At 39.6% G+C, this 12,324-nt stretch overlaps 2 protein-coding genes across 2 annotated transcripts in view; one reads left to right on the forward strand and one right to left on the reverse strand.

Annotated features, from left to right (window-relative positions):
- Positions 1–6,961, forward strand: part of LOC147175663 (transcription factor Maf-like) — a 52,268-nt gene extending 45,307 nt beyond the window's left edge. Inside the window, exon 3 of the mRNA XM_086073321.1 lies at positions 5,301–6,961. The gene's annotated coding sequence lies outside the window, so the exon portion shown is untranslated. The remainder of the gene's footprint in view (positions 1–5,300) is intronic.
- Positions 6,962–6,992: 31 nt separating this feature from the next.
- The window catches only part of wwox (WW domain containing oxidoreductase), a 181,701-nt gene continuing 176,369 nt past the window's right edge, over positions 6,993–12,324 (reverse strand). Inside the window, exon 10 of the mRNA XM_086073320.1 lies at positions 6,993–7,229. Coding sequence (XP_085929446.1) covers positions 7,032–7,229 — 198 coding nt within the window. The 3' untranslated portion in view covers positions 6,993–7,031. The remainder of the gene's footprint in view (positions 7,230–12,324) is intronic.

The raw sequence follows: 12,324 nt of genomic DNA on the forward strand, positions 1-12,324 counted from the left end.
AGTGGAAGCAACAAAATGATGATGTTGTTTGCTCTCTACGCGCATCATTTATGTCCTGTAGCGACTTTGGACAACACGGAACACATTGGGAAGTGTCTCTTGAATTTCATTTCCTGAATGTAAATTTGCCTTAAACTGTACGAGCTCTGTGCTTTATTCACACTAACTTAAAATACCCCCAAATTAACAAAAACATTTATTTTGATCTAGAAACAGAAAAAACCCAAATTTGACTAAATTTACAAAAAAGTGGAGAGTTCTGATTTTGAAGTGTTCAAGTGTACATGATTAGTATAGCCTCCGAGTGCTTGCATGGAGTTTTTTTCTGGGTACTCCGGCTCCCCCCACATTCCAAAAACATGCATGTTAGATTCATTGGTGACTCTAAATTCATGTAAATGTTGGTATGCCTATATGATTGGCGACCAATCCATGTACCATGTAGAGACGGTTGTCCAGTAACCAGAAGGTTGGCTATTCGATTCCCGCTCTCCCCAAGTCATGTGTCGTTGTGTCCTTGGGCAAGGCATTTCACACACATTGCCTCCAGTGCTACTCTGGTGTATGGAAGGTGCGAATGTTGTGTGGTGGTCGTAGGTGCACACTGGCAGCCTCGCTTCTGTCAACCTGCCCCAGGGCAGCTGTGGCTGCTTAAGTAGCTTACTGCCACCACATTGTGGATGTGTGAGTGCATGAATCCGTTCCATTGTAAAGTCTTTGAGTGTCTAATTAGATAGAAAAGCGCTATATAAATCCAATGCATTATTATTATTATTATTAATAAAACACCCCTTTAGAAGCAGCAGTAAGAATAGGTAGGGAGCTCTGTGGGACGCCCCCAGCCAGTTAAGATGTAGCGGGCGATTCAAATGCTGGTCTCACTCAACAGTGAACAACGTGAAACACAGCTGTGGGAAAAATTAAGAGACTTGGGAAAAAAACACACACTGGACCATTTTCTTTTCACTCAAATATACACGTTAATATAGCAATATCTGAGAGAATTGATAAATACGTAAATGAGTGAATGTTTGTCCATATGTTCCCCGCAACTGGCTGGTGACCAATCCAGGGTTGTACGCTGCCTGTTGCACAAATTCAGCTGAGCCAGCTCGTCAAGACAAGCGCGATAGAAAAAAGCATAGGAACACATCCACTGAACAGTAACTGTATTTAACATCCTATGCAGTCCTAAGAGAACATAAACTAATTAACGATACGTGCGAAAAGGAGTTTGGCAGTGTGACAAACGGTGGTCTTTTTCCGTGTCATTTGTGCGCGAGGCGTAAATGCACACAGCGCAGCGGGGCGACGACGCCCCACTGTGCTGTTTAGCTCCGAAGCAGCGGTGACTGTACAGAAGCAGGAAAGAGAAATGATAATAACAATCATTAGGCAGTAGTAGTGCTTTTAATAAGACACAATGACAACATGTTACCACCACAAATCATCACTTACATGCACTGTCTATATTTGAGCCTGAATGATGTATTTAAAATAATAATAAAAAAATAAATAAAAAATAAAATAAAAATAAATTTAAATATAAAAAAAATCATTATAATAATAATAAATTCAGCTGAATTGTTCTGGTTGACAGTGGTACTTACAAGTGCCCCAACTTACAAGTTTTTTTTGTATAGTTACAGCCATTGGTAAAAAGGCAGGCGGACAAGAGTTGAGCCATGGAAATGACACACAAAGAAAATTTGCATCCGAATTCACGAGCTGCCGACGAGAGCAGCTAAACAGCGTGATGACTGACTGGACTCTACAGCAGCTCTTAATGAAAATGTATAAGCAGTTTTAATCACAATGTGGCCCTCACCACGCGAGAGATGGAAAGAGAGCAGAGTGGGCGAGCGAGGGGGGAGGAGGAGGAGGAGGAAAGGCAGAGACTTTATTGCCGGCTGTAGTTAGATGGTAAATTTCATCCTGGCAGATATTTATTGAGTTAGTCGAGTCTAGAGAGAGCTTTAACATTGATTGTGATCATTAAATATATCCGCCGCAAATGGCGAGATGGCGTTTCCCTCAGTCAATGGAGCCGACCGGGGCCTGAACAAAGGCATAATCAAATCAATCCTCTCATAATTATTCCTTGAGAGGTGAAATTAATCACGAGGAGAAATAAAAACAATAATGGAAAATGAAATGGTCGCTCGTAAACAATTACGGCCCAAATTGAAATGAACTCGGTGAAGGAAAGAAAAGAAATTAAGGCAACAGCCACTGTTGGTTTTTGCTTCACGTCGTGTTCTACCACACTATTGCGTGTGTATGTATGTGTGTCATGGAAGTCATTCCCAAACACTGTGTAGCGGAACATTAGTGTGCGGTAAGACGTAAGAGGTCATCAGGTGTGTTATCCAATTTCACTCTCACTGCTCCAAAGATTTTTTTTAAAACTACAAATAATTTATTTTTGTTCGTCTATTATGTATGCCAGCGACACATCGTGACAGGCAGAACAATTAAATTAACTTCCACTAGAGGGCAGAATGTAACATTAGCTTTCCCTCAAATGAACAGGCCCAGATTTCACACTGAGAAAGATCATTTGTAAATCAATCAATCATCATGACTTCCCTTTGACATTTTTGGGAAAACTAAACTTAAGACAGACATGTTGTGTAATTAACCAAACCACACACTTGGGAGAAAGCGAGCTAGCTTAAAGATTACAATGCAACATTATAAATTGGCTAACGAAACTAGCAATGAAAGTTGCTAAGTTCGAAACTTTTAAGCAAATTCGATTTTAACAAATGATGCAGCAACAAATACAACCAGAACATATAACATTCCATGTGTGCTAAAAAATTGTGTTCTTTGTGTAGATCGTGTAATCCAGGACATGGTAACTCGCACCGGTTGAGCTAACCGAAGCATTGGACTCTTATTTGTTGAATTTGTGCTTCTTTTCCTTTATTTCTGAAAATATTTAAAGCTAGACTAAATGCAATTTCTGCAGAAATTGCGTGGGAATGCTGAAAGCTGAATGTTAATAGCTGAATGTTAAGCTGAATGCTTCTGAAGTAAATTGAAAGATAAATTATGTGAAAATGACAAAGTATTATTTGTAGTTGAAAGATACATTTAAAAAATTTAAATTTTGAAGCAATTTGAAATTTAAATGAAAAAGTGTTATCTGAAAGTAGTTCATTTAAATAGAAAAGTGGAACTAATGATATGATACTAATGATACTATGATAATGAAGTGGAACTAAAAACGCAACAACAAAATCACTCAATAGCGCCACCTTGGTATGCAGTACCCTCCATTCATTTAGATGGAAAAGTGGAACTAATGATATCCAATGGAAAAATGAAAAGAAAAAGCACTCAATAACGCCACCTAGGCATGCAGTACCCGCCATTCATAGATGGAAAACTGGAACAAATGATATCCAATGGAAAAATGCACACACACAAAAATCACTCAATAGCGCCACCTAAAAATGCAGTAGCCACCATTCATTTAGATGGAAAAGTGGAAATATGATAATTCATATATGTGTATATCCCTTAGCATAATTGCTATGGATATATTTTCAACTTACCAAGTGCTCCACTGAGCTGTTAATGATGATCAGTTGCATGTATGGAAGTGGGCATGGAAAGTGGGACTTCAATGTCAGTCCCATTGAAAATGAATGGGGAAAAGTTGATATTTAACGTAAAATTGTGCAAATACTGTAAGTAATGTGAAATCAGACGATATACACCCCGGAAAGCGTGAATTTTTGAAGGAAGTTGAAATTAGAACCGTGTAAATCAGAAGTATTATGTGGGAGTTATTTCTCGGCAAAAAATGTGAGGAGAATAAAAATCACAATAACAAAATGTGGAAACGCTTCCCGCATTCCCGCAATGACTAAAGCAATTATGCTTTTAGGCTGAAAATATTTTCTTGATGCTCTTTGAAAATCAACCAACATTACTGCAGTTTACTTTGGAGTCTTTTTGGTGACACCAAAGCAAATCGACTGGAAATAGTGTGCATGTATTATACTCCTTCCCTGTAGTGGCTGGAGCACACACAACAGAAGGAGCAGAACATTGTCCAAATTTGAATGAAAGTAAAAAAAAATATTTAAAAAATCTATTCTGTTCTATTCTTCCATTCTATTTCTATTACATTTTGTAACAGTAAAATACTATATAGTGCTTTAAAAAAAAACTGGTGTGTGTGAGTGATTTTTGAGGGACTGGACAAATTAATGGTCTTTCCATTCAATTTACATACAGGTTGGGAAATGCCGGATGGGTGGTGGAGGGGGTCAAAGGATCAAGGTCCTCCACTTTCTTCCTCCCGCTGAGAGGAAGTGTAGCATATTGATCAGCTATCAGGACAATTCCGATACGAGCTGATCGATGACACTCGCTGTGGAAGCCAGGCAGGCTCCTCCCACTTCACTCAGGACGCTTACCTCCGTTCGTTTGAAGCGCAGGGGCCCCGAAGGTCTTCTTCGATTCTTGAATGCCTCGTGGAAGGATGTTATTGTGGACATCAGTTACACCTACACGATCTGATCATGTTCAATACAATACTCACAAGTCACTCTAATGGATATGAAGGATATAGAAAAAGTGCTTTGCGTAAAGCTTGAGGTGACACTCGTAGGCCTGGTAGTGTGATTAGCACCATGGACAGCAACTGGAGATCAATTGTTTGAATCTCTCACCATGATTATTTAGCTCCAGTGTTGCAACTAACGCCACACTGAGATAGTTTGACGGCACCCGTGTTCACGAGTGTGTGTTGAGTGTACGTGTTTCACAGGAAAATGCTGTAATGTGATGTGAAAAAACAGCGATAAGACACCTGCGCTGTGGAGTGCACTGCTGATTAGGGCAGGGCGGGACACACTGGCACTACCGCCTTCCTTCTGTATATACAAGCGCAACATGTGTCCAAGCATGTGTTCTTTTTTATTTTGGAATATTAACAGTAATAATAAAAAATGGAATTTGTGGGCATCTGTGGGATCAGCTGCTTCATCTGTTTTATTTTTTTTTGCACAGCCCACCTGCATGCACTCGTAAATAAAAAAGAAAAAAGCAGTAGTTATATGAAATGATGCTGTAAGTGTGTTTTATTGCCGCATAAGAATCAGTGGTGGCCTCCGCGTTGCTTGTTTTCTGCCTACACAAATATCTCCCCCTAATGGCCAGCTGATTGACACACTCTCCTTTTAATGTGCTTCAAAAGCAAAACACACATTACTGAAAACATACATCGTGTATATTTGCATTTTTATTCAAAGCTCAAATGTGTCTCTCTTTTCTCTGGACAGATATCCCTCCACTGGAACGCTGATGTTTCAAGATGGACGAACAGCACCCGGACTGCCATAAAGCACAAGGTCTCAAAAAGCAACCCAACCAACGGCGGCGTAACTTGGACCCCCAGCCCCCCCCCCCCCCCCTTGCCCCCAGTAGCACCCTGCCCAATACCTGCCAGTGTAAAAACAAATAACACAAAAAAAAGAGCTAAAAAGGAAGAAAAATACACCAGACTGAAATCCACCACATTTTCCTCTGATCAATATGACAAGAAAAAAAACCTAAACTATATTTCTTATTTTAAAAAAAACTCAAAATTGTAATAAAGTCTTACCAGAGTGTAGTTTATAAATAAATAAGTCCATTCATATAGAAAATTGGAGGGAAAAAAAATGATAAAGTGATGTCCACACCCCTTTAGCACACGTCCACAAATCAGGATGTTGTAAATATTGTATAGACAACAGATAGGGACATTATTAAAAAAATAAATAAAATAAAAAAGAAAAGAAAAAAAAAGTGGAACTATAATATATAGAATCAAACCTCTGTGTGTTCGTATAGCCATGAGTTTCTCTTTGTTTCTTTAGACCCAACCCTGACGGATTACAACACAAGTAGGTAACATTTACAGAGAAGAGACCAAAAAATACAACTAAAAAAGAAATAAAATGAGACATGACACAGCAAGTCGGACGGAAAAGTATTAGGGCCACAATGAATAATAAGCTGTAACATTAAAAGCATATTTTATTCATTATTATTATAGGAGAAAGGTCACAATACCAGAAAAATGTTTTAAGAATAAAATAAAAATAAGTTCAATATATTACATGTTTGTCTTAATATTGCAATTTCTTGCTTATGTAAAAAATACTACAACATTCCTTTTTTAATGCAACCTTTTCATGTAAAAATCACACTTTTTCCTTGGAATAGTGCCACTTTTTATTACAATATACTAGCTTTTCCCTCATAAAAATTGAAAAATTAGATTTTCATTATTATAAAAAAAAATCCAAATTCTATGTACGTTATTCTTATAACTCATACAATGCTATTTTTCTTGTAGTGTTGCAACTTTTTTCTTGCAATACCCTAATCTTGTAAAATTGTGACCTTTTTCTTGTAGTTTTGTGACAAAAAAATTAGTACTCACAAGTTACACGGTTTCTTGTACCCTGTAATATTGCACTCTTAACTTCATTCTTGTAAAATTACTTTTTGTCTCCAAATTCAAACATGTTTGAATCATATTTTTTGTTTTCCTTAATTATAAATTTTCTCAAAAATAAATGTAATGACATCATTCTTGTTAAACCTTAGTTTAAAAAAAAAGAAAAGAAAAAAAAGAAAGACTTTTCGTCTCCAAATCCTTGACTTCATCTCGTCTTATTTTCTTTTTCTTTTCAGTGTGGCCCTAATACTACTGCATAAATCAGACACACAAACTACAGAGAGCACGTCTATTAGTGATCATTTACTTTCAAAGAAGAGTGTTTTTTAACAAGGAGAAAAATCAAGAAAAAAGGAGCAGAACCCAAGTGTAAATCTTTCCCCTTCCCACCAGTGTACATGTGACCTCACCCCCCTTCACCTCATTGTGGCGTGTCCATACACAGTGGCGCTTTTGGCAGCTCTATCAAGCAACGCAGTCAATTAGGCTCGAGCCCCCCCCCCCCCCCCCCCAATTATAATTTTTTTTAATTGTTGGGACAACACCGAGCGTGACTCCCTGATCCTCAAACGGCCCGGATCTGGGCGGTGCTCTCGCCCTGCGCCACCAGACGCTCGCTCAGCTCCCACAGGCCGGCGGCGGCGTCGGGGTCCTGGGCCTGGGCGGAGGGCTCGCATCGGAAGCAGTTGTTGAAGTACATGCCCCCCAGGCCCTCCAGCTCGGGAGCCACGGCGCAGTACACAGTGGTGGCGGCGCCTTGTTGCTGCGGAAAGACAAACCAAACACACACATGAACTCAGCAAAGGAAACACACTAAGTGGGCGTGCTGCCTCTCCTGTACATATATTTATATACATATATTTATTTATCTATGTCTTTACTGGGTGTCTATGGGACCATGCGAACAAGATGGATCAAGCTTTTTATGTGTACAGTGAACCCCAGTATACACGCAACATTTTTTTTTTGGGACCCCATTCGTTGTTCTTGTGATTGTCTCACACAAAAATATTGCTTTGGTGTCATTTGGTGGCATCTTGGCCCTTTATCTATTCAGGCAATAGCATTGTCTAAAAGAAAATAGTGCTTTGCCGCCATTTTGTGACATCCATAGTCAATTACGAACCTTTTTAAGCATATACATTTTTTGGGGGGTTATGCCTCGCAAATAGCAGGGGTTCACTGTATATGTGAAAGGATGAGGTTATAAATATGTATATTTTTCACATGGAATTAGTGCGCAGCAGCACGGTGATCTAGTGGTTAGCCTCACAGTTCTGAGGCTCGGGGTTCGAATCTCAGCTCAGCTACAGTCTCCTCCATTGCTTGTGTGGATTTTCCCCGGGTACTCTAGCTTACTCAAATGTTCCAAACAAACATGCATGCTGGATTCACTGAAGACTTGTCAATAGGTGTGAATGTGAATGGTTGTTTGTCCAAAGGCGCCCTGCGATTTGCCAGTGACCAGTCTTTTGCCCAAGGTCAGCTGAGATAGACTCTATCTTACCCTTCATCCTAATGAGGACAAGCGCGCTAGGAAATGGGTAGACGGAAGCCAAGGAAAGTAACTACAGTGTGAACAGATTGGTCCCTGAAATTGAGCCCTGTGGGACACCACAATCTAGTGGAGCTGTAACAGATGAATGCTGACCTTACTGAACAGGAAATCCTCAATGAAATACACAATTGAAATATGTCACATCTCAAATTATTTGTTTCTCAATCCCACTTAATTATGAAAACAAGAAAATGAGATGAATGTTTTATGTTCTACGATTGGCTGGTCTGAGGTGTAACAAACTTCTTTCACCCCAAAGTCAACTAAGATAGACTTCAGTTAGACCCTAACGAGGACAAACACTATAGAAAATGGACGGGTAGATGGAATTAGCACGGCTTTAGGGAAGTTGTTGGGAAATGATACACGTTGAAACGTGTTCCGCTTTCACTCTTTGTCAGTAAGTCTCCTAAGCTACGTTTGCAGGCATCAAACCACAATGTGCGGACTCATACGCTGCGGCTGGTCAGTCAGTCACTAATTAGTAGGGATATTCTGTGACATTTTGAAAACCAAGATGTCAGACAGAATTACACACATTAGCCAAGACACTCAAAGGCTTCCATAAAAATAAATAAATAAAATCAAACAAATAAAAAGCCGCTGTGACAGCTTTCACAAACACCACCAAAGCGGACACGTGAAATGTTTTCACCTCTTTATCTGAAAGCGGCAAAAGTCGACTGAGGGAAGCCACTGGTGACAAGCGATGCGTGTGCACACACTCCATGAAAAGCCGTTTGAGCATTTATTCCATATTCTTGATATCCAGCTTAAGGTCCATGTACTAGTACACTCACTGTACTCACTAGTTAGATAACTTGTTCCCACTACAACCAGTAGGATGAGTAAATGTTAACTTGCCAGGTAAAACTGTGCACTAGTTGACATCTGTGTGCCACTAGTACGAATTGAGAAGTGCTACATTTGATCAATTTGGTAATGTAGTACTAGTACTGTAGAACTAGTAGTCAAATAGTAAAGTAAAAAGTATACTATTACATGGACCTTAAGCAATAGCAGATATCACAAATCTGCAATAAATGCTCAAATGGCTTTCCATACACACACATGCCAACTGTTTGAACACACAGCTGTGCTTCCACATGCTAAATGCAAATGAAAAGAGAGAAAAAAATAGATTCCAAGATTTGTCATCAATGAAGTTGCAAGCTAGTGCTGGAAGTAAACTTGGGCGCCGGCGTTTGAAGCGCGGCGTGATGAGAAAAGCACGACATCTCGCTGTAACCTGCCAGCCGGCCGATAACTGGGCCCCGGCGTGGCGTCTTATGTATCAAAGACGGGACAAATGCCAAGCAGTGTCTATCTGAGCTGGAAGGTTCACACGGATTTCAAACCAAGCAGTCGCTCGCTCGCGCAAGCCGCCTTCAACACGGATGACTTTGAGTCTAGCTACTAAACATTGGCCGCACAAGAAGATGGAATTAGGGAATCTTGCTGATGCCTTTTTGTCAGCTTTCAATCCAGGGGTGGCCAAAGCATTCTTTAATCCGACATATCAAGAGTCCTGTAATATTTGTTCAATTCATTTAGGTGTCGCTCCAAATATGCAATTACTGAATTTACATATCTTACTTTATTTCCCCATTTTTTTGTCAATGTATCACTGAAAAATCCAACTATTTGTTAAAGTAAAGTAAACATATTGTATTACCTTGGTGCAACCTCCTATGTAGAAATAAGGGGACGAGCTTGTCATCTGGCCATACCTGGGTCGAAATTAAAAGCTTTGCGTGTATTTTTATATTGCACATAACCTTTAAAAAAAAAGTAAGACAAAATGTTGTATGTCAGGGTAAACAGTGGTATAGAAAATAATCAATTCAAATTCTGAAGACATTTAAAAAAATTGTAGGCTAATTTTCAGATACTATGCTCCCTGGGTGGGGGAAATTCAAATGTCAAATTTAAAATTTAAAAACCCTATACCCAAAAGTTTTTAAATAAAAAAAAGAATAAAATGTATACACTACTCAAAAAAACGTTTTTTTGGCGAGGTAAATTGCGATGGATGTTTGTCAATATTTTCCCTATGATTGGCTGGCGACCAGTCCAAGGTGCCCCCAGTTCTCTCCCCCAATGTCACCTGAGATCGGCTCCATCTCACCCACCACCCAAATGAGGACAAGCGTTATAGAAGACATATAGATGGAAGCAGCTCTCGTGAGAACAGGTTGGGACTCAGAATTGAGCCCTGAGGGACACCACAATCCTGTAACAGCTGATGGTGGTGTGAACATGAACACTTTAATGAAATATATAAGAGCTAAGCCACGTGACATCTGTAATGTGTACCTAATGATTCGTAACAACTAAAGATGGAAAGACAAGACACAAAAACGTTGACAGTCGCTTTTAATTATGGACATGTTTGGACTTTTTTGTCCAGCTCCACGTTAGAGAACAAGTTGTGTAAAAAGTACTGACACAATGAACAGTGTGACATGCACATTAAAAAAGTTTAGAGGAGGTCAAATTAATTTCATCTGGAAAGGTTATAGTGCAATTTAGGTTCATCCTAAAATCCATACAGACGCTTGTCCGACCCAACACGAGCAGAAAGCAACTCGCATGCAAAAACCTCCAACATATCGTCAAATGCGTGAATGGTTCATGAGGACAATCTTTATGTGTGTACATTTAGATGAGTAAAGTGTGTCAACGTAACCCTCCCGATCCCATCTCAAGTGTTTTCCAGAGAGCATGTGGTCCAAAGTGCGATGAGCCGAAGCCGATAGGGCACCACGGGTCCATTCTTCTGCTTTTTCTTAATGTGATATTAATGATTAATGATAATGCGACGCACACTTGCAAGTGCTATTTGCGGCAACGTTAATCAAGTGAATTGACTTCATTATCCAAATTGAACTGCTGTGCAATTGGCAATTTAAGGGAGTGACACACGAGAAAGGAAACAACCCAAGTGTCAGCTTTGATTGAATTTTGCAGATTTTATGACTTATCTTTAAAAAGTAATAATATACAAAATATTATAACACGTAACTGGGCAAGCAACCATATTTGGTCACTACAATAAGGATACAGATTGCAAGAATTGCTATGTACTTTGATTAAACATTTTAAATGGTATTTTGTACTATAATATAATAAATAAATAAATAAAATAAATAATCTAATTCATAATTATGAAAATTACTTAACAGGGTTCAGACTTCATCAAAAATGAAGTCAGTTTTGCAGCAGCAGAAAACTGAACGGTGTGCGCTTACAAACACTAATAATAAATAAAAAGCCTTCAAGTGGCCTTTGCAACAACATCATTTACAGTAGTTGGCGGGCCAGAGAGAAATCCACGTAAAAATCCAGCACCAACTTTCTGGAAACACTCTGAGATGCGATCCAAGTCTTGCAAGCCTTCACATTGACGCCCCAAACTGCCGAGGACTTCAACCAAGCGAGACAGACATCCCTTGTACAGAATTAGTGTGCAAAACTCTTTAACAAGCGTATTCAAAAGCAAGTATGTGTGTGTGTGTGTGTGTGTGTGTGTGTGTGTGTGTGTGTGTGTGTGTGTGTGTGTGAGTGTGCGTGTGTGCGCGTGTGAGAGAGAGGGGGAAAATGTGGTGTAATGTTCTTTTTTTGCAGTGTTCTCTTGTGTCATCTACTTGCATGTGACCCCCCCCCCCCCCCCCACATGTCCCTCCGTCTTCCATCTGTAGCTACGACATTGACCTGGATGTAAATAAAGCCAGTACTGTAGAGCAGTCTGTTTTTGTACATAGAAGTTGACTTGTATATATTTAAAAATAATAATGATAATAATAATAATACCGGCTATGCATGCTGAATACCTAGCAATTCTTTCAGGTACTTTTATAAATTCCCTAAATTCTCATATGGCATGTCCATGAAGAAAAAAAAAAGTGGAAAAAAAAGTAGAAAATGGAAAATATAGGAGTAAAAAAAAATAGATATTGTCAGGCAATATTCTCTATTCTAGGATCATGTGTGTGTACAAGTCTTCCTGTTTTCTTCCTCCTGTGGGTGCTTGTGTGTTCCTGCTCACCATCTGGCTGGCTTTTGGCAGCGCTACCGACGAAAAGCGAGGTTCGAGGCAGAGCACACGGGCCAAAGACAAGTTGGCCTTCACAGAGCCAGCCGCGCCACGGCCGATCATTGGAGCGTATGTCCATCGGTGGTCATGTGATGGAACATTTAGGAGCAGAAATTCAACAAAAAGATATCCCAAAATTGCGGAGGTGTGCTCTGCCCACAACCTCGTGGACGATGTTGCTCTCATTCATTCAAGCGGGACTCC

This window comes from Leptonotus elevatus, chromosome 4, assembly GCF_054856555.1.
Source record: "Leptonotus elevatus isolate MCC_2025b chromosome 4, RoL_Lele_1.0, whole genome shotgun sequence".
Lineage (NCBI taxonomy): Eukaryota > Metazoa > Chordata > Actinopteri > Syngnathiformes > Syngnathidae > Leptonotus > Leptonotus elevatus.